This window comes from Podarcis erhardii (genome assembly GCF_964252035.2).
Source record: "Podarcis erhardii genome assembly, chromosome: 5".
Taxonomy (NCBI): Eukaryota; Metazoa; Chordata; class Lepidosauria; order Squamata; family Lacertidae; genus Podarcis; species Podarcis erhardii.
Window position 1 is genome coordinate 30,823,313 of NC_138509.1, and position 27,671 is coordinate 30,850,983.

Sequence of the window (27,671 nt, forward strand, 5' to 3'; positions counted from 1 at the left end):
AAGTTGGACAAGTAGTGCTGAACATGCAACTTCTGTGCAGTTTTTCCTACCCTCTCTGAGGTATGGCCCCAGGCATAGTCCCAGAGCAGGAAAACAAAGAGGCTGACATTTCCGTTAGCTGAAGTTTTATTCCTAGACACTTAAGAGGTGCAGATTCCAAAAAGGTAGGTCATGTTAGGTCTCGTTCCTCAATGCCCTAGTGATGACTTGAATGCAAGGATGATACTATAGTACCAAAGCAAAGAATTTTCACACCACCTCAAACGCAACGCTTCTGAGTGGAGACAGTTCACATGTTCAGTTGTATGTCCCCAAGTGTATAGTCAGCGCAGAGAAATCAAATGAATAAGGCTTTAGTCTGCCGCAGCAAAGAATTCCAACAGAGAATTAAAGATGAGCACACTTTTATTGTGAACTTAGTTTAATGTCTATGACAGCTTTTTTTAAAGGTACCGTAGGATGTTCAGAGCAAATCTAGGCGTAAAATATAAAATAGGAAACTGCCGTATATGAATCAAACCACTGATTTAATCTAGCTCAGTACTGTATGCCCTGACTAACAGCAAATCTCTAGGGTTTCAGAGAGTGATCTCTCCAAGCTCTGCCTGGAGACATCTGGGACCTTCTGCTCGAAAAGCATGCACCTACCATTGAGCTACGGCTACTACCATCATTCCAGGGAATTTCAAGAAACAAGGGTGGTTCAGACGTGTATGTATATCACTTAATGGCTTGCAGATGGATGCCTTAACAGCCCTCAGTGAAAAATACTGCTCTCAAAGAGCCACGGAAGCCTGGTCTACAATACTTATTTGGTGATAGCTATTTCACTTACGCAAGGCGCCACTTAATTGCATTACTGTCACCGAGTGGTGATTTCACCCTTAGATGTGCCAAAGGAGAAAAGTGCTTCTAGGAACCCTTTGTTGTTGACAACTCTGGAGCATACTAGAAACATGATGGGTGTAGCCAGGGCAATTGATGCTTAACTGGCCACAGGTCACCTTGTCTTTGCTGAAGCAAAGACTATAAAAAAAAAAAATATGGTGCTGATTGCATCACTGCCTCATGTATGACCCTCAGTAGCCTATTCCTTTGAATGCAGTTGGTTGTAATTGGTTTTAATTTCTGAAAATTAAATTGCTGTAATTCACCCTGGGACCTGCTGGTGAATGGCAGGTAGTAAATTTAGCAGAAGTAATAATAATAATAATAATAATAATAATAATAATAATAATAATAATACAAAAAAAACATGATTTATTTTTTTTAGTAAGTCTATGCCAAAGTCTCAGCTAAAGTGGAGTGATCACTGTGAATGTTAGGATGAGTGAATCAACATTCAGTGTCATGAAGGAAAATGCCTGGGAGATTTTCTTATTGGGGCCGCGGAGTGCAATCTAAAGTCAGATGCAGTTTGCATTCAAACCTATCAAATTTGCACCTCCCAAAATAATATATGAACTGAAATGCAGGCTTTCTTCAAGATTTGCACTTAACTGAGTTCTGTGCTGCACTTCTCCAGCCAAATGATGTTTATAAAAATGCACATGTTAAGAGAAAGCATGCATAAAAATGAACATATTAATAAAAATTGGCATACAAAGATGCATTACATTAGGGGAAATGGCTTCCAAAAAAAGAGTGTATATAAAAATGTTCTTATAAGGAGAAATTCACACTGCTAGAGAAATGCGGAGAACTGAATTTAAGATTGGTAAAATTGATTTATTTATGAAATTTCTATGCTGCCCTTCGTCCGAGGATCACAGGGCAGTTTACTATTCAAATAAATAAAACTGAAATGAGAAACCAAGAGAACTGAAACGGACATATTCCATTTCAACCATACAAGAATCCCGCTGAATTTTTAAGTTAGCTACTGGGATCACGGCGACTATTCAGAATGGAAAGTTTTCCCATCAGAAAAAAACTTATCTGCCTGATGAATGGTTTAATTAAGCAGCCAGAAAGGAGGAGGCGTGCAAGTCAAGTGCAAAGAAATTCAAGATGGGCAAACTGAGCAATGTTACCTTCAGGGCATCCGGTGTGTCTTCCAGGCAGTATACTTTGACATTGTATTCCAGCGAAGTACAAAGGGTGGGGGCAAAGATGGCGAGCTGGAGTCTCTTGATGGCCGACCGGGAGTAGGACTCTCCCACGAGGACGTATGTCCCAAGCTGGTCCAGCAGAACATGGCAGCACTTAGGTTCCAACTGGCAGTAGCAGGGCGTGTTTAAAGTCTCTTCATCCAGAGTTACAACTTCCTAAAGGAGAAGAAAGGGGTGGGCAGAGCAAAAAACAGAAGTAAATTTCTTCCTGGTGCCTACTTCCATTGGCTGGAGGCCAGTTGGTTAGCATGTCAGATTTTTATTGTCTGTATTCAATGTCCATTGCAACGTAACTCAGAAAAACAAAAACTATCCAAGAGTAAGTTAAACAAAAAAAATTCAGAAATACAAGTTGTCAAAATTTTAAATAGCAAAAGTCCCCAAATCATTTGCATAAAAAAGAAAGAAATCCCACTGGGCAGTCAACACTGTTTTGGATCAAAAGACAGTGACTTTCTTGCTGCTGGTGCACATGAACCAAGCTGAAATTATTATTCAATAGATATGTCTCTCTGTTTACTAGCACCAGGGTTGAGGGTGCTCTGTTTAACAAGAAGTAAAACTACAGTATGGTCACCTAAATTCTGAAATTCAAGAAAACTGAATCCTGCAGCTTGCATAAACTATGCCATTAAGCAAGATTGTTTATGGCTCTTCATTTTTTTGCACAATCTGTTCTGCAACTTTTAACATTGTTTAACATTTTCTGAAACAATTTTGCCCAATTTATTCTGCTATTGTCACTCATGGCAAGGAGGTGAAGAGTTACATAGGGCACTAAAGTCATGCTCTCTTGACGACTGGAAATCTATTGCTCATGTGAGTTCATCAGGCCCTTTCCCCATATTTTCAAGTATATCTTCCCAACCATAAGGGTTAACATTTATTTTTATTTTTTGTGTGAAAGCTGTGATTCTAGGCGAGTTGAATTCTGTGGCTGGTACAACATTCCAGGCTGCAGCTTTTCAGCAGAACTGCCATCACATACACACAACCCTGATTTATAATACTTCCAGGAGGGCAGCAATGCAATACCTGCAAGGTCTCACCTGCCTTGCATAAATCTGGTGCTGCACTGGCATATATTAGCTTTTTATCAACTTTAAGAATGCTGCTATCCTGACTTTTCACTTCTGCGTTGTAAACTTCCTAGATCTCATGATTCTAGCAATACGTGTTTAAAAGGGGTTTCTCTATCATACAATTTTTGAAGGGAAAGTTCATCATTTTGAGCAATGGGGTTTCTTATCAGCAGAGACTGATTGACAGGAGATGTTATAGAGTTGTGTGGGGAGGGAGGGGTGGACGAGTGGGGAGGGAGGGGTGGACGAAAAAACCAACAGAAACCTATCTATCTCCTTACCTTAAAATGCTTTATAATTGATAAATAACCATACATTTTTAAGTAACTGGCTTGACCCACAGATTGCATGCGGTGCCTTCAGCAATGGAACAGCTGATTCTGTTCCCAAATCATTATGTCTTACCTCCCAGTTTCCTTGGTGGGACTGGGTTTTCAGTTGCAGCATCCAGTCTGGGGAACTGACTTCTGCACAGTGGGGGACGGTGAGGATGACAGGGCGGCATAAGAGCAGCCCGGTGGGGCCACAGGTCACCATGGGGCTCAGCACCGTCTGTGTACCTTCGGATGGAAAGCTAGAGAGGGCAAGGAGAAGAAAGCTAAGTTGTCTCCAGTGACACAAAGGAAGTCAAAGAACTGGGCTGTGGCATCTGTTATCTGCGCCTCAGAGGAAATGGATGGCTTGAATGAAATGGGGAATGGCTTGAATCTAACCTGACGAGAGCAATATTTGCTGAATAAAGCCCCTGAATGCAGTCTGGCTAAATATTAAATTAGTTAGAATTATCCACCTGCCACAATCTCCCCTCCCTTTAACTTCAATAGGGTTTTAAGCAACTGAATGGTGTCCTGGATTGCTGTCTTGACTTAAAGAATAAATACTAGGAATATTTAGTGTTATGTTGGCCGGGATGCCAGAAAACTGGGACTTATGGTTCACATGTGGTGGGGGTGTAAATATGTACTTTTTTTGTTTTGGCAAAGGGTGTTTAAGGAGATAACAAAAATCACTCAGTTGAAGCTGATCGAAAGTCCAGTGGTAGCATTATTATCAATTTACGATGTGGTGGAAAGTTCACAGGCTATGAAGGACTTGCTCACAATTTTATTGGCAGCTGCGTGAGTTATTATAGCTAGGAATATAAAATGGAAGGATGGCATAAAGAGGTGTGGGATACAGCTATTAATGATAAATTAACATGTGCTATTAAGGTAAGATGGGGAATGTGCAGTAGAAATGATTTTGAGGAGATATGGAGGGTGTTTGTAGAATTTGTACTGTTAAAACGGAAAGGGGCCAAACCATCGCAAGAGGTGTTGAAATTTTGGGAGGTTGGATAGTAACAATGGAATGGTCTCGGGGGTGGGGTGCACATTTTTATTCTTATTTATTTATTCTTATTACTTTGTCAAAATAAAAAAATAAAATAAAAAAGAAGAAATACTAATGGTAAGTTGAGTGCAGGCAGATAAGAAAATTAAAGGCCTTGGGTAAGATCCAAAGTAATACGTCTAAGGTGGCTTTGCGTTGGATCCTGACTTACAGCAGAATCCTAACTGTGTCTACGTTGCTCTCTATGAAATCAATGAAATGCTTAAGTTGGTCATGACTATCATGACACAGTGACTTCAATCAGACATTAAGTGCAATCAGCGGAGTCTGGATGCAAGTTTGTAGTGTTTCTTGAACGAAACACAGTTTGCTGTAATCAAGGGGACTAATGAAAGCAGATTGTGGAATGAATGGGAGTGGGGAACAGTTTACACTGGGCATGCTCAAGCCTTTGACCATGCCTAAAGCAGATCTCCTAGATAACCTCTGATAATGCAGGCCAGATTGAAAAACACAGCACATTTTCTGCTTTACTTACAGGGTGTTTTCTGCTTTGTTGATCATCAGGTACATTTCGTAGAATTTCCCTTGAGGAATTGCTCCGTGTGGCACCAAGAGGCTCACCCCTATGGACCAGAAAGGGATGGTAGAGGAGAAGAGAATGAATAAAGGGTTTTACTAGATTTAAAAATGATACAACCCTCAGCTCTGCAGTACATCTTCCCTTCTCTCTGATCTCTCTTCCCCCAAGTCAGTATCTTAGGCCACAGGCACAGAGCAGTGGACTCTCTCTGCATCACCAGCAACCCTCTGCAAAGCCCCCAAGCAAGCTCATCACCTGGTTTCTCACCCATTACCTTGAAAGCTGTGCCTAATTATTCCAAAAAGAAAAGATGGCATCTCTGGACATTGTTTTAGTAACTGTCAATACAGTATATCACTTGACCTTCGGTGCCCATTATCTGCTTCTGCCCAGACGATGCCTGGGGAAGGTGCCCCTCTCACCCACTTTGGTTTTATTTAGCACTAGAGTTAAACCAAGAAGCTGCTTCTAGCTGTGTGCATTATGCGTTCCTTTTCACTCCCTCTGCAAGAAAACCTGTGGCAAAGGAAGAGATGAGCCATCCCACAGCAGATGAGGCCCATAGTCAGGGATCTTCCCCTTGTAATAATTTAAGATGATTGAAAATTCCCAACCATTGCATCCTGGAAGAACATCTAAGTGAACAGGAAGCCTCATTCCTGAACGACTGCCTGAGGTCAATAATAGCCTGGATGGGGGTGAATAACTTGAAACTCAATATAGGCAAAGATGGAGATGCTTGTGGTATGTGGACTGTTGATGGCAATAAATATCTCTGCTCTGGATGGAATGACACAAACACCCCTCCAGGAGCAGGTTCAGTGTTTAGAGGATACTAATGGATCTGGGCCTCTTTCTGGTATTCTAGGTGATGGCAATGCTTTTTACCAGCTGTGCCCCTTTCTAAAGTGCCTGGCATGAACAAGTGGAGAGGCGACAGAGCGTGGTGCTCTAGGACAGATTAATATCCCTTTAAGGTTCTCCACTCACCAGTGAGGGGGAGAAACCTGGAAGAGATGGTCACAACTAGCAAGTACATAGGAGCTCAGCTGGGTTCCGAGACCTCCCTGGAGCAAGGTGTCAGCTCAGAGCTGTCCAAGGTGCTGTAACCCCAGCTTGACCTACTACAGACTATGTTTAGGTCAGCCTGCCCATAACCTCTTGGTTCAATAGACTCTCAGATAAAGTCAGGACAGTAGAAATTTCCCTTCACGCTGACATTTACCCGTGCCAGGGATGGTGAGCCTTCCTCCCAGGCAGCCGAACGTCCCAGTGGCGCTGTTCCCAGGCTCCCGAGGCAGAGTCAAGAGCTGCTGAGAGCCCATGGTCTTGTTCCTTAGGTTCATGAAGTGATTATCCCTGAGGTTCTCCCCTGGGAAGGTGCCTGAGGGCATGACTCCCAGCAGGTCTGTCCCCTCATGCATCCCGGGTGAGGATGATGTTGTGGAGGAATTGTACACTTTGATCTTGAGGTTAGGGAGCGGGTCAAGCAAGGGAGAGTTGGTCATGGGGATCTTATCAGAGGAATCTTGCAAGGCATACATGGGGCCGCGGTACACGCCAGCATTGGCTGTCAGGTCAGGCTGCATTGAAGGGTGCAGCAATTGGGGGGTGTCTGCAAAAGAGAAGGTGGAAAATGCTTAATGGTATGTTTCTCATAGAAGGAAATAGACACAGACAGCACGGCTACTCCTTGAAAGCTTGTCTGAATGGTTAAAAACAAACTTTAAACATTCACCAGAAAACATGCAGGGAGATTTTATTCCAAAGCGTGGGCCTCAACTTGCAATCTGAACAGCTTACAGTTGTACCACCTCCTCCTGTTGGATAACGTGTCAGATTTTGACAAATATCTGAAGGCTAACTGATGTAGCTTTCTTCTGAATTTAAGCCACTTTCTTCTATTTATTTATTTGAAACTTCTACAGTTTATTTCACACTTTCCATCTTGTTTAGTCTCACAAATGATTTAGTTAATTGAGAAAAAAGAAAGCACTCAGAGAGTTCCAGGCTAGCCTGGATTTGAACCCAGATTGCCCTGGACCAAGTCCACCTCTTTCTCCACAATGGGTTCTAGCGGCCTTCAGTTCAAATGCTTGGTTGTATCTGTTTTCTCCTTCTGCCTTGTGAGGTTCAAGGACGTCTGCAAATGGATGTGAACCTTGTGAGTAAGCTGGGGTCTTACCATGTCTGGAGGTCTTGAAATTGACTGGGTGGAAGCCTCCTGTCAGAGCAGCGGAAGAGTCTGTTATGTCAGTGTCAAAGTCCCGGCAGCTGCGCCTGTACACAACCACCCCGACAGCCATCAGGATAACAATGAACACAAAGATGGCAACCACAACACCAGCGTACAAGGCCACATCACCGGTAGCCTCCAGTACTAGAAGGAAGAGAGAGAAAGATTAAAACAGAAACTGAAAAAAAAGAATTGCCACTTTCTGCTTGCCTCTTTCTTTATTTAAATGATGTAAGGATGCCTTTCAGTAATATTATCATGATGGCATGACTCTTCCATTCGGAATTCAAAACCAAAACGTTGTACCACATTTCCGCCACCTATTCTGATTCCTTCCCCCCTCTGTCTCAGGATTTTTGGAAAGGCAAGGAGGAAACAATAGAAAGTCCAGCTGAAGAGAACTTAGAAACAAAAGACAGAGATTGCCTTAATGTCTGAAGCCCTCTGGCCCTCAGGTTCCTTCAGTGAGACTAGTTAGGAAATGTTTGCTCAGGCAAGTCTTTGCTTTGAGGGACTTTGCATGCGACTGCCCCTCAGGAATGTTATCTCTTAGTAGCATGTTTCCTATTGTCATTCTTTACAGCAAGGGTTGGACACACAAACCACCAAAAGCCTTTCTCTTTAGGTTACGGAGGTTACGGAGATCAAGCTGGAAGCTTGACTGATTTGTAAATGGAATACAACACTGGGACAAAAGTTATGATGACATCACAGAGTTGTAAAGTTGGAAGGGACCCTGAGGGTCATCTAGCCCAACCCCCTGCAATGTGCCCAATGTGGAGCTTGAACTCATGGCACTGAGATTAAGAGTCTCATGCTCTACCAACTGAGCTATACCAGCTACAATAACAAGTCCTTTTTTTCTTTTTGAATTGCTGTGTTGGGCAAGTGGTGCAAGAATTAGGCTCTCTCCCAGACAAAGGCAAGCTTATTTTGGTGGTCTGGAGAGAAGAAAGAAGATAGGCAGAAGCCAGAAGCAGAGAAAGGTTAGCAGCAAAGAGGGAATGGCAGGAAGCAGGAGCCATGGGCTCGCAAAGCTATAATCTGCTGTTCAGGAAAGAAATTTAGAGAAATTTATGGTATCCAGAGCCAGGAGCCAATGAGGAGAATAACTTTTATTGCATTAGTCCTTAGACCATACTAGCACAAAGCAAAACAGGAGCCCCTGAATTAGGATGGGGCAATGGGGGGGGTGCAATAAGGCCTATGGATCTTTGACTCAGTGATAAGGGAAATGATCACCAGCCACAAGGCTGCTGTTTCAAGATCAGCAAGCCTGAATGCAATATTCTTAATGTACACCTGCCTATGCTTTAAATGACCTAGTCAGAAAACCTTGGGCAACCTTGGCACAGTCGCGGACCCCTAATTAACATTGCCTCTGGAGCTATCTATTTATACATGACGCGTGCTGTGACTCCTTGCTCTCCCTTGGTGGGCAGAAAAGAGGACCGTGATAAAAGTCATCTACCTTGAACTTTTAAAAATGTGCACACGCCTGAGGAAGAAACAACAACAACAACACTGCCGCTCTGTGAGACTGGATGCACAGAGATGATCAACAGTCCATGAACCGAGTCAATCTCTCTTGTAGGTTCGTTTTGGTAGCAAACAGGTCCTATATTGCTCTGGACAGCAAGGCAGCATCAGCTCCTGAGTGGCTGAGCTCGCAAATGATGTTTGCTGCCTAGTGCTTTCCCCCTGCTCCCAACCTCTACTAATTTAAGATCTTCTTGGCTTTATAAAGTTTATTTACGTCAAAAATGCTGGGCCTTGGATTCAACACTTCCAAAGTTCTGCAGATCAATTTGTTCAAACATGCCCAGGAAGACCTTTTCGGAGGGGTGGGTTTGGCCATATAAGATGATAGAAAGAACTGAAGCCTCATCCCATCACTGCCTCCAAAAGAAATGCTGTATGGATTTGCTAATAAAAAAGCATGGCTTTTTTTCTTCAACACGCAATGTTTAGTTTATTTATTTTTTGTTGCTGCTTTGTTAACAGTTTTTTTTATAGATTGTAATTGTTTCACTAATGCTTTCTTTATTCTGTATGATTCATGTTGTATTTGTGATGTTCTATTCTGTTCTATCATGTTACTGATTATTTGTAAGCCGTTTTGGGATTCATTTGAACGGAAAGAGGCATAGAAATATATCCAATCAAATCAAGAATTACTCCAGATATGCCAAGAGACTGGCATTTACAACGATCTCCTCCCTCCACCCTTGTTTTTGATTTAACTGTTTCTCTCTTCTCCAAGCTTCCCCCTTAACCATGTCCTGTTGTCACAGGTTCCTTCTTTCTGAAAGGGACTATGTGGAACTGAATCAAGGTGTTGTTGTTGTTGAATTTTTTTTTTAAAAAAATGGTAATTATATCTGGACTACATGTACAATTGTGTGTGATCCACTGGGAATTTCTTCCCTGAGGGTACTACCGGAAAAGGCACAAGGAAGAAATAACGGGGAATTTACAGGCTTTGAAGTATCCAATCAGCGCCATTTCCCAATCTATAGGGATTGCTAGGGTAGACAGAGGAATGCTCCATGCCAAGCTTCCATCATTGCTTGCTACAGAAGTAATTTTCCTCCCTCTGACTAGAAGGTGAAATACAACAGCAAGGAATACTGCTAAAATAGTTCGGGGCTTGGGAGGGTTGACTCCCATGCTAATGTTATTTATTAAGGTGTCACCATCAGTATGCATGACACTTCAAAGCAGGAGCAACAGGGAGCCCCAGGGAGCTTGCAGCCTCTAGCTTGACAATGGAAATAAAACAGAAGGGAGGCAGCAGGCAAGGGATTTGCGTGACCAAGGCATGGAGGCTAAGGTGTTGAGATGCATAGGCTTTGCAAGAATAGTTTTGAAATATTTTTAGAATAAAAGGGGGGTGGCGGGGTAGAATAGAGCATTCTGGGAGGTCATTGTGGGCATAAGGAGAAGCAAGGGAGACTGAGCAAAGGTCCTTTAAAACAGCAAGAGAATTTTTAGGTGGCAGAGAACAGCAGAATTGGAAGAGTAGCAATTACTCTGCCACCTTTATCCTCCCTTTATTTGATTTTCAGTCTGCATTACAGAAGATAAGCTATCACTGATGAAGCTAATAAATATTCTGCACTGGATGCTACTCATGCAGAAATAGCTCTGCCTTCTATGCTTCACGTTCACAGACGTTATCACGTTTTATTGCCATGCAGTGCAGCAAGTGATGGCACACTGCCGCAAGGAAAGGGGAGGGATGCGCAACAAGAACACCCCCATCTCTGGCAAAATGAAAACAAAAACGAAACAAAATAACGTCACCGCTATAGCCCTATGTCAAGGAGTTACAGAAACACCAACAAGTTACCTGAGGGCGAGAGAGAAAGAAAGCTGGGAGGGGAAGAACAATGTTTGCACTGAGCAAAAAACAAAAGCAAAGAGTTTCTCTTTCTTGCTCTTGTAGGTGAATGGATGAACTATAGCTTTAATTTTCCATTGAAACTTTACACTGAATTTAGTCAAGGGAATAACAGGTGTTGGTGGAGCATAGCTTTTGATTTTATACAAAGAACTGATATTTGCATCATCATCATAATCATTAATTCATTCCCATGACCCAAAATGTTGTGTGTGTATGTGATATCCTAAGGTATACTGGGAGAGCTTTAATAATAATTCAAGGCAAAACTGAGCAAAACAAAAATGAGAATGGCCTAATATTTATTTTTTTACAGTGGCACGTGGCTGTCAGCCATCCCAGTGCGTTTGCCGCTGCTATCCCAACACTAGAAGCAGGTTTGTTTTACTGGGAGCAATTGGGCAGAAAATGGCCAGCACGTTTTCCATTATATCTCTGTAAACAAAAAGGCTAGAGAGCTTTCTTTAAAAAAAGAAGCAAGCAAGCAAGCAAGCAAGCTGAAATGTTCAGGGAAGGAGTCCAGAACATCACATCCATCTCCTTCCTGCTGGAGGCTACAAAGCTTTATTATTTAAACCAGCACTGAACTTAAAACCACCACAGTATCTTTCCTACTGAATCCGAAATAAACCTGGTTTGATTCTAGTTTCTAAAACAAACCCAGTTTACTTTTCAAGGTCCACCAGACCTAACAATGTCTACATTCCCCTTCCCACTGGCTTCAGCTCCCTTGAGGCTGCTAGAGTCACACAGAGATGGTCCTCCAGGAATGTTTTAATACTGAGGCAGGGCAAATGTTCATGTATAGCAGACAAACCCGAACCAAACCTAAAGCTTAAATGTACAACAAATGAAAGAAAATGGCTATGAAATGGAGACTTACGGTGACTTTTGGGCTCGCTTACAAATCTTTTATCTGTCGGGGAAAACAAAGTTCAAAAACAAAGGTTGAAAAATGAGAATGGCAACAATGAAGATGGTAACAAAAGAAAACAAAGGGGAGTTTAGCAGCTCTGGCAAACCGAGGACTAAGGGTATGGTGAAAACATAAGCACAATGGAACAATTTGTACTGAAGTGACATGCAAGACAAAGCCACGTAAACTGCAGTTGGAAGGGAGGAGGAGGAGGCTGGCATATTCACTCCACAAGCAGCACCTCTCAAATATCTGCACTGCTGTATCTGCCCACAGTATCAGGAGAGTGCCTGCGAAATGTAAAACCAACATCATGGTCTGGGATGCTGTGCTAACGTGCCTAAGAGCATCTGGTCCAGCAGTCTGTTTCTTAGGATGGCTAGCCAGCTGCCTCCAGCAAGCCCGCAAGCAGGACACAATGGTGATAGCTGTCTCTTGTGGTTGCTCCCCCCAACCACTGGTATTCATTGCCATACTTCCCATGACCATGGAAGCCCCCCCCCCCCAGCTATGTGGTCAGTTGGTATAAACCACCCAACTGCACTACTATTGGTTCTTCACAACATGTGACCCACCAGCCCTCTCAGGCATAATCCTAGAACCAGTGCTTTTTCTGGGGGGACGCATACCCCTAAACATTTTGGGAGTCTTTGTACTTTTGTCCATTTACTGTATTTATTTTTCCCAATTTGAACTATAAAATGGTTATTTTCTTGAGTCAAAATGAGAGTACCCCTAAACATTTTTTTTTTTTTAGAAAAAAAGCACTGCCTACAACTCATCTGGACAGAAGCAATGAACTGCCATGTTTCTCAGTTGTCCTGTCCTCCATTAGCGGCAGTTACCCCAGTCACCACCAAAAACACCCCCTACCCCCCAGTCAACATAAGAAAGTGCTGGGAGAAGCAGTAGCATCTAACTTATTTTCCTGTGGGGGAGCCATGCTGGTCTGTTGCAGTGAAACCCAACAGTGTTGTTGTAGGACGTTTAGGACGAGCACATATATTACGGTGTAAGCCTTGAATGGTGCACTCCAGAGGTCAATGGACTCCAACTCCCATCAGCTCCAATTCCTGGCATGGCCTACGGCCAGGAATTATGGGAGTTGTAATCCGCCAACACCTGAAAAGCGTCATGTTGACGGGCAGAAGCTTTCATGGGCCTGTGTCCACATCATCAGATGAATGAAGTACAGTGCTTTTTTCTTTTTTTAAAGAAATGTTTAGGGGATACTCCCATTTTCCTGCTCCTATTGAAATACCGTCCCTCAATGAGGTCAAACTTAGAGTCACAAAATGTTTAGGGGTATACATACCCCTGTGTCCCCCCAGAAAAAAAGCAATGATGAAGTTTATGGTGATCCCAAAGTGGCAGGGACACATATATGGTTGGGATGGTGGAGGAGGAGGAGGAGGAAGAAGAGAGGAATGAGGGAGACAAAATGCTAAAGAAGAACAGACTAACTCCAATTCATCTTAAAGTTCTTCAAACTTGCTACATGTTGAAAGTTCCCACACACTGGAAAGGTACTGATCCTTGTTAGGCAATGGGGAGGTACACAGAGCACAGTGTTCCTTGCCTCTCGGTGTGTTGCTGCTTGGTTTTCTTCTCAGTACCATTTGCCTGTTAAGTGTTAACTGCCAGCAGCAGGCTGCCATGGTGCGCAGTTTGACTGTGCCTGCAAACTGCACCCGACCTCGGCTGTCATGATGCCTTAATTTTTCCCAGCAGTGAGCTTCTCCAGAGCCAGCAGCTACTGGAGGGAGGGGGAGATGCTTTTTCCCTTTTTCAAAAAATAAATTGCGTCTCTGTACAGGACTCCCCCTCATCTCTGCTATCTGCCAACATGGATCAATCCAGTGATTCCATTTAAGATGACACACATACATTCTCATGCAGCAGCGGCATGAGGTTAGAATTATAGCATTTGGGGGGGGGCGAGCAGATTGTGGTGGGAGGACAGAATTCAGGCAGCAATATAAACTCCGGCAAAATAACGAGCCAGGAAGGTATCACAATGGAAATCAACATGACTACAGCAGGTGGCAGCACTGTCACAATTTTTATTTTATTTTATTTTTTTTAAATCAGGGCTGCTCTTGTAGCAAAGTTTGCTTTTCTGCTCATTCAGGCAATTTATTTTGATGCTCTAAAGCAGGCTTCTTCAACCTCAGCCCTCCAGATGTTTTGAGACTACAATTCCCAGCATCCCTGACCACTAGTCCTGCTAGCTAGGGATCATGGGAGTTGTAGGCTGAAAACATCTGGAGGGGCGAGTTTGAGGAAGCCTGCTCTAGAGAGATGTAAATAAAGCAATTCTCCCCAGCCTTGCCTCAAGGTTAGAGTAGAAGGGTTAAAACCAAACATCTTCTGCCTCCTGCCTTCCTGTGACCACCCAATGAGCACTTCAGATACTGGCTGAGCTACTGTGATGTCATGGAATGTTCATGAATGTACAAGCAGACTGGAATGAAGATGTTGGCAAGAGAATACTGGCAAAGCAACGTGCTTTCCTGAGCTGTCAAATATCCTAAAGGGCCACAGATCATTTCTGTTGGCAAAATGACTCAGGCAAAGGTCCTTTGCAGGCTGCAGGACCGTTGAGCTAGAGAGCAGGTACACATGGGGGTAGGAATAGGCTGATGGTTGTCATGTAGAACCAAGGAAAATTCACTCTGCACTTGTCTAAATATATTTTTCTTCATTATTGCTTCTTGGCTTCTGAGGCTTAGTCCTAGCACTGAAAGTAATTTCTGTAGCCTGAGAGATCTGGATCAAGTTTAAGCCAGGTGTTCATGCAAAGCAAAAATCCCACTGAGGTACCATCAGGACCCATTTCTTGGATCACATTGTTGAACAAAATTCACTGGATGTAAATGAAATATAAGATTTCTCTCTCATTTCAATTGGAAATGACACTATCCACAATTGCTTTACCCTGCCCACCTGTGTTCTCCTTTCTTGTATGAAGAGGAGACCCTGTTCTACTTCTCATAGTTTCACTCTTTGAGCTCTACAGGTGGCAGAGGGATCCTGCCATCATGGGTTCTGAATGACAGTTCGTCCATCTTCTTCAGAAGATTCACATTCAAGATTAGGACTCAAACCTCATTAAGGAAAGGCTGGCATTTCACCCACTAACCTTACCATACATAGTTCTCTTGATCTATCTAATCTTATCTATCTATCTATCTAATCTTATCTATCTATCTATCTATCTATCTATCTATCTATCTATCCATCTATTTATCTATATCTATCTATCTATCTATCTATCTATCTAATCTATCTATCTATCATCTATCTACAAAGGCAGCCAGCAGTTCATACAGATAATCCTTCTAACTGAAATATTCTGCTCTTCTGAATGACCTACATATCGTTTGAGTAATACAGGTGTCTACATCAATCAGCAGTCTCAAGTCAACTGTTGGCTGGGCAGCAGCGCAACTGGAACCCATTCAGGTGGGCTGCAAGGATCTGTAGCCCATTCCTAAGCAGGTGGACTCAGAAGTAGCTTGCAGCTCAGTTGGGTTTGCTCACCACTATGCCCTAACGTACTATCTCCATGCACCTCCAAGACTTGAAACCATTCACCTAGAAGGCTGATGCCAACCAGAGGCAGAGGCAATGGGATGATCTACACATTACACAGTGTCAAATGCAGGTTTGCTATGGAGTGTGCACTCAACAGGGAGTGAAAAATAATCACAGCTCTGTGACAAGTGTACCCAGTAATTATGTGCGCAACAATATGTTTGATCACATCCACACATCATAGGTACAGAAGAAATAAGTAAGAAATAAAGTTTATGGAAGGGAGTTTTTATGTCTCTTCCTCCTTTCAGCAGTCCCACCTCCAACACAGTTCAAAAGGGAGCCCCAAGAGAGGCTTTCTGTGGGTCTCAGGTAACCACATTGGGAAAGAGCAGAGAGGAAACTTCCATTCCTTAAATGACCTTAAGTTAACTTAAGTTTCAAACCTGTGAATTTAGGTGGCCAGAGAACTTCATTGGGACCGGTAATAGATTTGGGTAAGGAGCTGAAAGGATGCAGTCAGTGTTCTCCCCCTGCCATATATAAGTTGGCAAAAACAAACCCCCGTGTTCCAATGAGAACCAACCACAGAAACAAAGACACAACACGTAGGCTAATAACTGTTAGAGCATATGCAATAGAATAATGATATCATTCAAAAAGTAGGAATAAATCTATTAGAGTTCATATATACAATGTAACAGACTAGTGGCACAGAAGGTCTTCTGTTGAAACCTTTGAATAACCATTGTGAGACTGACCTTTGATGCCCGTCTTGAATGCATGGCCTTGATATTCTGAGGCACTAGTCTGTTACATTGTATATATGAACTCTAATAGATTTATTTATATTTTTTGAATGATATCAAAAATATCATAAAATAGAATGATATTCTATTATATATGTTCTAACAGCTATTAGCCTACGTGTTGTGTCTTTATTTCTGTGATAGATAACTTGGCAACAGAAGTTTGCCACTGGGTCTTACATGCCCACCTGCAGAGCTTTTTCAGTACAACTGAAAAACCTGCCTCCCTTCTGTCTTCCCTTTCCCCTCTGCTTCTTATTAGGCACAGCAAATCGACTCACTTTGCATACAGAGCCCATCGGTGCAGTTTTTGGAGTCAAGCAGCACTCCGCTGCAGTCTTTGCCTCCGTTCCTGGGCGAAGGGGCTGAGCATTCTCTGCTCCTCCAGTGCGTGCATTCTGTGCTGCAGGCTGACCACTTGCTCCATTCCGTCCAAGCTCCGTCTACTGCATTTCGGGAGGGAAAAGACAGTCAGGGACTAATCCATCACCAGAAGCACCACCAGAAAGGAAGGAAACTAATTAGAGACGCACAGGCAGAAGGGGTTGGTGCAGGGGGGGGGGAGAGGAAACAATTTCTTGTAGGACTAGCTTACTAAATCCTGAAAAAAGCAGAATGCGGCGATGCCCTTGCGAAATCACCTGCTGGCACCACCGGCCCCAAACCAAAAAGTAAAGTGATACTGGCAGGCAGGTAAGATCAGACTTAAAACACTGCAACCTTCCAACACAGGAAGCTATTCCGCATTGAAAACATGCACTATCTCCCACACGTAAGTGTTTTTACACCACAATTTTGTTGTATTTTAAGTGTGCCTTAATGTGACGCATACTGATACAAGCAACTATTTTCAGGTGTGTATATATAGTTAGAATTTCAATGCTGCATTTTAGCAGTCCTCTGAACAAGTCTGCAATGTAGATCAGTATCATTAACCCCATAATGCAGCCAGTGAGCTGGGGCAAAAGACTGTGGCTTGCTAAAGGTCACCTACCCAAAAAATTAGGTGACATCTTGAAAGCTGTAGGTTCTAACTACTACAGCAGCTTCCTCTTTTTTAAAGCACCGCCTGCTTTCTTGCCACATCTGCCAGTTGTCATCCTAACCAAGCATAAAATGTAATTAAAAAACCCCCTAAACTAAATGGAACAGATTTGACTAGCACATGCATTCCCAAATCTGCCTTTCTTAAGGTTCCAGCCTCCCATTATCACATGTATGATTATTACTTTTCTGCTTTCTTTTGAAGTCTAAAAAGAGCATCCAGACATAAAAGTACATTGAATTCTCACAAAACAACCCGCTTCTTTATTGTTTATCCTGTTTCGTCCCTCCAGGCCGCAAGTGTTAAGAGCATTGTTATTTTCCTCAATTCCTTGCAATAACACATCTTGCTGCTAGCAGATGCTGTGATGTTAGCAGTTCTTCCTGTAAATTATGAGTCTCACTTCAGTTGTGACTCAACATAAATATCATTGCACTATAATGTACACAGAACGTTCGTACAAAATGGAATATTGGATGCCTTTCCCCAAACCCTTGATATTTAAAGGTAGTTCTAAATAAAGAATGAGCTGTTTTAATAAATGACATTTGGAAACTGGTGGATTGTTTTCTAAAGCAGATATGGTTCCCAAATGCTCTGCTGCCTGGCTCCTGCTGCTTGAGATACTCTAACGCTCTGTACAGGGTACTGAGTCTAAGTCAACTGGATACATCAAGCTTTGCCACCAGATTCTGTGCTATACAAACAGAAACAGTCCTGTGTGCGAATACAGCTCACTGTGCAGAGTCCAGGAGTGGCTGTCCGAGATGCCCTCACCTGGGCACATAGTGCTGCAGGAGATCTTCTGCAAGGACTGCCCATCGCAAACGGAGCCACCGTTGAGAGGCGCAGGATTGGTGCAGGTCCGGGTGCGCTTTTGCCATCCACGGCCACAGCGGTTGCTACACGGGGACCATTCTGACCAGGTAGACCAGCCGCCATTCACTATGAGCAGGGAAGAGAAGCAAAGGATATTAAAAACCATGAAAGAGCAGACAAGTGAGGCTATCTCCTCAATACCAACCTAGCTGACTTCTTTCTCCTGTAGCCACTTCTAATGTTACAGCTGCCCGCACAAAATATGCTGGGAAACGCCTACATTGTGTTGGAGTCATGTGGCAGCTGTAACATTCAATAAGTCCTCACCACCATGGCTGTCCCAATCATGCCAGGGTTGCACATTTTTGGTGGAAGCTGGCACCAGACTGGACACTCTCCATGTGCAATTACCACAAGAGGGAAGCCCAAATGCTGCATCTTCACCACCAATCAATAATAATAAAATGTACCTCTGTAAGAAAACATCTATTAAGGAATATCTGCAAAATTGTAACACCTGTGAATCAGAGACCTGCACTGGTTGTCAATTAACTGCTCAAGGTGTTAACTATTGGTACTTAAAGCCTTGAACAGATCGGGACCAGTTTATTTGCGAGATTGCCTTACAATGAAGCAACCTATAACTTGTAAGAAATCAATCAATCAATTGATGGGGAAACTGCAGAGGTAGGGACTCTTGCAGTAACTATTATTATTATTATTATTATTATTATTATTATTATTATTATTTACCCCGCCCATCTGGCTGGGTTTCCCCAGCCACTCTGGGCAGCTTCCAACAAAATATTAAAATACAATTGCAAGTGCTATTAAATTCAGTGGGACTTCCTTTTGAACAAACATGTTTAGAGGATCAGGTTGTTATTTGCATTTAATGTGGATGATTACATACTGCATGAACCAAGTATTTAATTATACATGCACACATATATATGTTGCAGAAAACTGTGTTCCCATCTTCTCCTTATCCACCATGTGAATAAGCCCCCTAACCTGCCGAAAGCAAAAAGTCTGTACCATAGACAATGACGGTGGCTGTGGTGCTCCTCCGTTTGGCGACAATGTTCTTGGCCACACAGGTATAGTTGGCAGTGTCAGAAAGTCTGGCTTGCTTGATGATGAGGTTATGGTCAATAGTTATCAAGAAGTTGGTATCTTGGGCAGTGTCAACCACATCATCATTCCTCAGCCACTCCACCTAGAGAGAGCCACGGGGGGAGAAAAACAGGGAGGAAAGGAATAGGGAAAGAAGGTGTTGGGACAGGTAAAAAAAAAAATGAAGGAAGGAGGAAGAGGGAGCCACTGTTAACTACTGTAACACACACACTACATGCAACATGTGATCTTCATTCCAAAGCCAGATCTAGAACTATAACTTTTTTATAAAAAAGTTATAGGCTTCCCCAGCAAGCCATGGAACTTTGTCATCCAGAGCCTGGAATTCTGTTGGATAACCCTCCAGGGGTGGAGTCAAACTGCGGGAGAATCACAGCGCCTGCTGTGGCCGCAGAGGCTTGTAACTCGTAACTGCTGCCTCCTGTGTTGTTTTTGCTTCATTAGCAACACCGAAGCAACCTCTCCAGGAAGCAAGCCTGGGCAGTGTGTACGGAGGTAGCAGGCTGCCAAGATTACAAGACCCCCCCCCACTCTAGGCCTCACTGATGTAGTCCAAAAGAAAGCAGAGCGAAATTTGCCGCAAGTACCCATGACAGAAAACTCCATTGGGTTCCTGTGGCACGTATACGTTTGCCCATTTGCCTTGCACTGGTACATGCAATATCCTACGTAGAAGTAATACTGAGTAAGCATAAACAGGCCTTATTTATGAAGCATCCTGAATCTTGTGATGTTCAACCCATTTTTTAAATAATAAACAACCCTGCCTGTCACCCCAGGAGGCCCTAGTACCATAATGCATCTGGGCTTTGCTCATTGTTCGAGAAAGGACAGACTTTCTTACAGATAACCTTTCTATTTTTAATTTTGTTCCCATCTGCCACACCAGCTGGATGTGGAATGGCCCAGTTCAACCACTTTGCTGTTTTGTTAGCAAAAAAACTACAAGGCCAGACAAATTGCAGATTAATTTCTTACATTTGTATCCTGCCCCAAGTTGCTGAGACCAACAGTTTTAGCCCAACAACAACTCTGAAAAGTAAGTTATGCTCTGAGAGTGTGAGGCTGAAGGCTTCAGGCCTCGTCCACACAGGTGACAAAGTGAAATGGGAACGAGATGGTGGAGTCCTGAAGCGATAGACTAGACTGCACCATTTTGGGCTGAAAGTGGTGTTTTGCCATTTCAGCGAAAAACACAAAACCTTGCACATAGAAAACTAGCTCTGAAGGGGCTGGACTAGGATATGCTAGCATTCTGCCCCCATCCCCATTTCTAAAACTTGCCAAACAGGGTTGTTGTTAAAACATATGTGTGTACTCAAAACTAGTACAGTATTTTGCACCTGAGGTCTGAAGCAGAAATATCCATTCTGCCTCCTCATTCACCTGCACGCATGGACCAGGCCTCTTGGTCTTCTAGAGGCAGAATCCAGGTGCTACCTTACAGGACACTATGGTCTACCTGCCCTTAGCTTGGAATGACCTGTCTCTCCATCGGCACTCAGTTGCCAGGTATATGCGTGTGTGTGCTTAACTGCCTGCACTCCATCTAGACTGAGCATCTTTACACCCCAGGCACCTAATGTTAGCTGCACAGCCATATGATGCTATGTTGGCGGTGGCAGCGGCGTTACCCTGCCACTGCAGTCACAAGTCGCTGGAAGTTTCCTGCGGTAGCAGCAACAGCAGAATATTTATGTCCCTGGGATGGTGCCACACACCCAAACAACTGCTCTGGTATGCGTGTTCATAAAGTGCCAGCAGGGAGGTGGCATTGCCCTCTGTTTGAAAGCATGCTGCACAACACTTGCAGAACCAGCAGATTTGGGGGCAGCTGTTTGCCACAACTTCTGTGATGCTCCCCATAGGCTGCCTGAAGATGCAGCCTCACTTGGCCTTGTGACAAGGCTGCGACACCCTAAGAGCCTCACGGAAGGGAGCCGGGGGTTGGAGTTTCCCAAAATGCAAGCTAATGTTCCAGCCGTTACACCAGTTGGGCCGTTTACACGGGAAGTACCAGGTCACAGGGTGTCAAAGACTAAAGATGACCCCTGTGTGAAGCTCTGCCACTGTCAGGGGAATTCCAGGAATGTTGATACGTCCTAATTCTAATTGCTCTCCCCCTCACTGGAAAACAATTCGTTCTGTGTTTTCGTTGCTAAATCCTGCGAGGAGTTAATGGCTGATCAGCCCATGCGGGAGGGAGGGAAGGCTGAGCTGAACAGGTGTTGAGGTTAAGTACATTATTAGGTGTCAAAATAACAGATCCACTGCCTAAAATAAACACTTCTGCTGAATAATGAAAGCAGAAGGCCTCGGTGCAAGGCTATCCATCACGGCCCCGATCCGGCTCTGGGAGCCGACTCATTTACCTCATGCACACTTTTTTTCTCCTGGCTGTAAACTGGCAATCTGCTAAGGTGCCAACACTCCCAGCTGGAATTTTATGGCAGTTGCTTGGAAGAAGCAGGCAGATGTGTGTGTGTGTGTGTGTGTGTGTGTGTGTGTGTTTCTGTGGTGTGCATAGTGGGGAGAGGGTGGCTGGGCAGATATCTGAGAGAAGTAACAGCTCCCCGTGATTTATTAATGGGCTGCAATGGGAAAAAATGCATCCTTGCCTACAATTATTCACATTCACGGTGTGCCTTCAGGGAAGGCGCAGATGTGCCCAGCTGTAGGAGGAAGGCAGGAAGTTTCTGGTTACCAACTGCCAGCAAATTTGGAGAGTGGTTGGTTGGTGGGTGGGTGGGGGAAAGATATATCAGCAACCAAAATCTATAAAACAAGTCTGCATGTCTGAGTTAGAATAACACCCTAAAATTGAGGGCGGGAAAGCAGGAGACAGATATTTCAGGAGGCTTTTAAACATTTATTCCAGCATCTGTCTTATGGAAGAGGGGAAAGTAATGCATTTAATGGGAGGGCAGCAATCACCATTGGAGGCAATGCTACAGCCCTAGCTCATGAATCTCAAAGCATTCTGCCAGAACAAGCCTGGTAGGAAAAGATATATATCACTGTCAGGGAAAGTGCTCCAAGTCTCCAGGTGGAATCTCAAACCTGGGTCCTGTTGAGAGCTGGTCTTGCTTAGCAGCCATCTCTTTCCTAAGAAGACCATGGATCTCCTGGGCACAAGTATTTATTTGTGACAGATCCCTGTCACTCTTCCTGCCCCCAAGTAACTTCCCCTGTATTCTTGCCTAAAGGTTCAGGGTGATTTCAGTTGGCCATTCACCACGTGATTTTATGCATGTTAAGTTGCACAGCATCTTCACCACCATCTAAGAAAACTTGGCAAGAAGAAGCAGGGTGAATTTTTGCCACTCCCTTGATTATGTCTGATTGGGTGCAGAAGTGTGGTAAAGTTCTCCTCACCACCTAATAGGAGGATACAGAGGGATAACTTATTGAGGGGCTATGTCAGGTGTGGGGAACCCATATGACCCTCCAGATGTTGCTGAACTCCAACTCCCATTAGCCTCAGCAAGCATGGCCAATGATTATGGAAGTTGCAGTTGGGTTATGAGTTGTAGTTGGGCCAAAATTTCCCAACACCTGGGTTATGTGTTGATAAATAAACTGACACTTTAGACTCCATTTCAAGATGCACCCACTGTTGTGGCTGCTTCCTCAGTTAGTCTACAGCAACCTTTGCCAACATAGTTCCTCCCGCCCAATGTTTTGTAGTACAACTCACTGCATCACTAGATAGCTTGGCTGCCCAAACCATCCATGGATCATCAACATCTCTAGATGTTGCCCTTTTGTCTGTTTGCGGGAATATTTGTCCCCATCATCGGTTTGCACCTACAGTTTGTTTATTTATTGCATTCTTTCCTGCCCTTCTTCCAAGGAGCTCGGGTCAGCCTTCATAGTTTTCCCCCATATTTCATTCTCAGAACAACCCTCTGAGATACATTAGCAGAAACAGTTGCCAAGGGTCGCACATTGAGGTTCGTGGCTGTGTAAGGATGCAGGTTTCACCTGCCCTAGTTTGACTGTTTATACAGACAGACACTCTCTCTCTCTCTGCTGTGGGCCTGAATTGTAATTGTGTCAGCCAGCTTTCTGCTCTGCTCAGCTCAGAGAGGCTTGCAGCATATCTTCTCTCTGCTTGTTGAGCATTGTGATCTGGTTGCGTGTGTTGATGAAGTGGAGGGCCTGATCTGCTGGATGGATGCTTCCACCTTGCAGCGGGAGGTTGGGAACAGGCAGGATGATATTTGGGTGCTTTCCAGCTCTGCGTCTATGCCCTAGCCTGATAGCGGTACTGTAAAATAAAATGAAGCTAAGAAGAGTTATCTTCTGTGGCTTTTTGCATGAGCAGCCTTATCCTAATGGGTATTAGCAGCATCACACACTAATCCGTGTACTTCTTGGCAGCTCTGGCTATGTGCCCAGTCCACAGCCAGCACCACCAGTTTCGAGGAGATACATGGTGCCAAGCTGAAGCGACCTCTTCAGAAACAAGATTCGTCTGCCTGCCTCACCGCAACCCTCACTGAAGAGATCAGAGCTGTCTACAAGGGCAATTCCTGATCAGAAGCCATGATCAGCAGCAGAAATGCCAGGCCATAGTTGTTGTTGCTATTATGTTTTGGTTTATTTTTTACAAAGCGGAATAAACCTCACTCCACCAAGCTTCCTCCCCTTAAGAGAGACAAATATGCCACCAAAGCCTTGAAAACTGTGTGTAGGGAGTGCAAACGAGAAGAGAATTGCAGCTGCCTGACCTCCATGTGACATGGATAAAACTGTCCAAAGTAACAGGATAGAAGAAATAGGGCCAAAGGCGACACTGAGGTTGGTGGCGACGGGGGTGGTGGTGGTGTAAAACAAATAAATCCAAGCTCAATGGCAGGAGTGCATCGGAAGGGTAAGATTCCTTTCTGCAGCTCAAAAAACCGGCTGACTAATGGAAGCTTAGTATTTTCACAACCAGGCAGTTGAAACAGGTTTGAGAACACAAGGCTAGGCTTCTTTTAGGGCCTGCATGGGCCCAACTAAAGAACTACAGAAAGCAAATAAAAATTAAAGCACCTGTTTCCCCCCTAAAGGTGTGTGTGTGTGTGTGTGTGTCAAAATGGCTAAATTGTGCAGTTCTCTAAATGGGGAACATCCCCCAAAGCCGTGTAGCTTGGACAGTGCAATCCTACACAGGCTTACTTGTGTAATGGTACTTTCTTTTGAGTAAACAACGCCCTACGCCTAGGACTGAAGTGTCAGTCTATTTTCTGCTAAGCAGGGACCTACAATGAGCCAAAGTGAAGGGAGACAGTTCACATTTACGGGCAGAGAAAGGAATGAAACAAGTATAGAATGTTCTCTTTCTCAGTGATCTGAGATAAGCCCTGCACATCCCTTGGCACATGGGAAAGTGCTGCATGTGCACTTTAATAACAGTGATGATAATCATCACACAGAAACACAACATGAGCCTGCGTCGCCTTGTGGGAATAATTGCAATTCAGTTCCGCAGGCTCCTCCCAGCTGGCGGCTGCTGCCACCAACGCTGCCCCCCCCCCCCCGTGGCCTGCCTTGCTTACCTCGGCTGTTGGCACTCCTTCAGGAGGGCGGCACTGCAGAAGCACTTCGTGATCCAGAGGAACCTCCTTCCCCAAGGGCTCCTGGTCAAAATTCTTCCTCAGGTCTATGAATGGGAAACAAAACAAGCACCAGGCATCAGTCCAGGAGTCACTTGCAGAACTCAGTTGCCTTGTCATACCAGCTGAGAGAGGGTGGTATGTCAAGAGCTCAGCATGACCTTAGGCTGGGTACGCACCAGAGATTTAAAGCACATTTTTCGCCCCTGCCCACAAGCCTAGGAACTGTAGTTTACACTTTAACAGAGCTACAACTGCAAGCGCCCTTAACCAACTAGGGTTCCCAGGCTTCTTTGGTGGGAGAAATGTGCTAATTGAGGTTCCTTACTTGGCAAGGCTGCCAATTCTTACTGAAATGAAGATGTGGAGATTTGTGAGGAAATGCACTGCTTAAAAGTCCTTGTGGTGCCATTCAGTTGGTCTCACGGGTTATCTCAATAAGGGTTTTCAGAAGCACTCAGATGATCCCATCGTGGTAGTTAAAGGAAGAATGGACATGCAGAGTTTGTATTTTACACCCCATTCAGATATATTTACTTGGGAGTAAGCCACTTCTGCTTCCAGAGATGTGTGGGCTTGCAGGTAAAAGGAAGTCTCTGCTGCATGTGAATGTACGGACTGTATTTTCCGAACTCCCACAAATCAAATGAGTGAAACAGTTGAGAGAGGACAAGGTCTCACAGCCCTGCATAGCTGTTCTCCATAAAATGTAGGACATGATATTTTTGTGTGTCTGCTCAGGGCCTGCCCTACCATTAGGTGGTGATGAGCTGCTTCAAGCAGCAGAATCTGGGTGGGCAGGTAGCAGTGGTGAAGTGTTGGACAACAGAGCTATGTCTGCTGTACATCATGCCTTCCAACATCTAACTAATCTAACCCAAGTGCTGAAGTAGGAGACAACTACAAGTCCAGCTGGCTTTAGTATATGGTGTGATGAGAGGACTTCACTTTGTGCTTGCTTCAGACGGCAAAATTTCTTGATCTGCCTCTGCCTCTACTAACTCTACTCCCAAACAAAATATCTCCATTCCTTGCTATTCCTTCCCCGTGTATCAAACCTTTGCTAAAATGTTCTGAATTCTGTACATCAACATTAGAGAATGATTGTATTGCTTGCAGCCACAGGGAACAGGAATATATTAGCAATATTAAGCGGCTTTTCTTAATACTTGAATATTGCATCAGTTTCAAAGAACTTTGTGTGCTTAAACTGTATTACGAGTAAACAAGCCCCAGTATTAACCAGTAGGTGGCACTAAAACCCACCTAATTTCTCTCAAGCAGTTTTGACAAACTGTTCCAATGAAAATAAATGCTGTCCAAAGTAATTATTTTTGAGGATGATTACGATGATGACAATGATGATAATTTGCTGTCTTGTTTTATGAACAAGACTTGATCGCTGTAGATCTTATCACAGCATGATCTGTTGGAACGAGAAAGTTCACTGGCTAGCATCCCTCAAACCACCACTGCTTCTAGAACTGCATATTGCAAGTTTATAGTGCCTGTTCGCACAAATTTCTAATCCTTGCATTTCTAATCCTTGAGAATACATTTATTTTTATTTTTTTGTAGCATGGGAAGGGAGCCATGTAGAAAAATAAAGCCACATATTTTGAAACTAGTGTGGAGCGCCCAGATATATAAGCACTGCATATTTTTTAGAAATAAAAATAACATTGTGCCATTTGTGAGATTGGATGTGTCACACCAAAAAATGGGTGGAGTCAACCCAAAGTCATGCTTAGTCCACCACCTTGATGCAAAATCACACTGGCATCTGAACATTAACAAAAATTGCCACTCCCACCACAGGTGCCATCATGCCAAAATTGGAGATGATCTATTGAAAAGCAGCCAAATCTATTCTATGCTGAAAAACAGGGGAAGTCATGCCAAAGGGACATTGCGGTTTGCCAGCTTGATTAAAAATGGCAGTGAGTGTCCAAATATCAGTGAAGAGCACTGCTCCCACCTCTCGTGTCAAGTTTGGTAATATTTTTCCAAGCGGCATCCGAACATAAAGAGAACAAACTTCCCCTGACATCAAAATAACTTGCCTCCATTCTTGATTATTAAACACACAGTAATGCCTAATCTTTGCCATTCTGATCCCACGGCCAAGGGCTCTCATTTTCTCCCATGAGAATAAATAATAAATATATGAACATATGTGAAAAGCCCATTGAAATCCTTGAATCAAACAATCCAATAAACTATGATGAAATGAATTCTCTTTTGTCTTGTTCTGCTCATTAAAACAAAAAACCCCACAACCCTCACCAAGGAAAATGTAACATAAAATTCTCCTTTCCAACAAAGGGTATCCCTCCTTCTTTCTCTTACACACACTCTCACACCCCAACGTGCCCAAAATGTATAGAATGGCTCACATTTGAGCAAACATGAACTGCTTACAATATGGCTCTTGGCGGGTATTCTGTCCATCTCTGTCCCTACATACAAATAGACTAAGTACCTGGGGAGAAATGCACAGTATGAAAAATACCCGTATGAAGGAGGGTTAAACACACTCAAGACCTACATGCTATCCTGACATAAGCTCTTCGGCTTTTGGTGGTCCCAGCAGAGCTCCATGCCACACACTGGCACCAGTAGTCTTCTAAGCCAAAGAGTTCTTCCACTTGCTGTCGAGAGACTTCAATCTGGACTTCTCTTACAAGGAGCCCTGGAAGAAGAGAAAAAAGGAGGAGGGTTAATGATGAGAGCCAGGGGGGGATGAGAAGCTAGGACAGTGGACTCTCCTTCCTTCGAGGTTTCAAAGCGGAGCTTGGATGGCCATGGACCATGGATGCTTTAGCTGAGATTCTTGCATTGCAGAGGGTTGGACTTGATGACCCTTGGGCCCCTTCCAACTCTATGATTCTATGATACGGGAGGGAGGGAGATAGAAAGAAATGCCTTCATGGAAGTGAGAAATGCATACACAGGGCTGAAGCAAGCGTAGAAGGGGAAATGGTGGCCCTACACACCAGAAAGAAGGCATGGTTGAGTACAACATCCATGGTTTCCTCACTACCTACGAAAAGAGCTT

At 43.8% G+C, this 27,671-nt stretch overlaps 1 protein-coding gene across 2 annotated transcripts in view; it reads right to left on the minus strand.

The window, feature by feature from the left end:
• Positions 1-27,671, minus strand: part of UNC5B (unc-5 netrin receptor B) — a 171,633-nt gene that overhangs the window by 14,174 nt on the left and 129,788 nt on the right. The window contains exons 3-13 of one of the 2 annotated variants that reach the window (XM_081861781.1): positions 27,162-27,305; positions 24,557-24,660; positions 18,912-19,092; positions 17,832-17,999; positions 16,291-16,455; positions 11,631-11,663; positions 7,294-7,488; positions 6,334-6,723; positions 5,064-5,151; positions 3,599-3,767; positions 2,034-2,267 (exon numbers count right to left, since the gene is read on the minus strand). In XM_081861781.1, coding sequence (XP_081717907.1) covers positions 2,034-2,267; positions 3,599-3,767; positions 5,064-5,151; positions 6,334-6,723; positions 7,294-7,488; positions 11,631-11,663; positions 16,291-16,455; positions 17,832-17,999; positions 18,912-19,092; positions 24,557-24,660; positions 27,162-27,305 — 1,871 coding nt within the window. The remainder of the gene's footprint in view (positions 1-2,033; positions 2,268-3,598; positions 3,768-5,063; positions 5,152-6,333; positions 6,724-7,293; positions 7,489-11,630; positions 11,664-16,290; positions 16,456-17,831; positions 18,000-18,911; positions 19,093-24,556; positions 24,661-27,161; positions 27,306-27,671) is intronic. The other variant, XM_081861782.1, reaches the window with a different exon arrangement.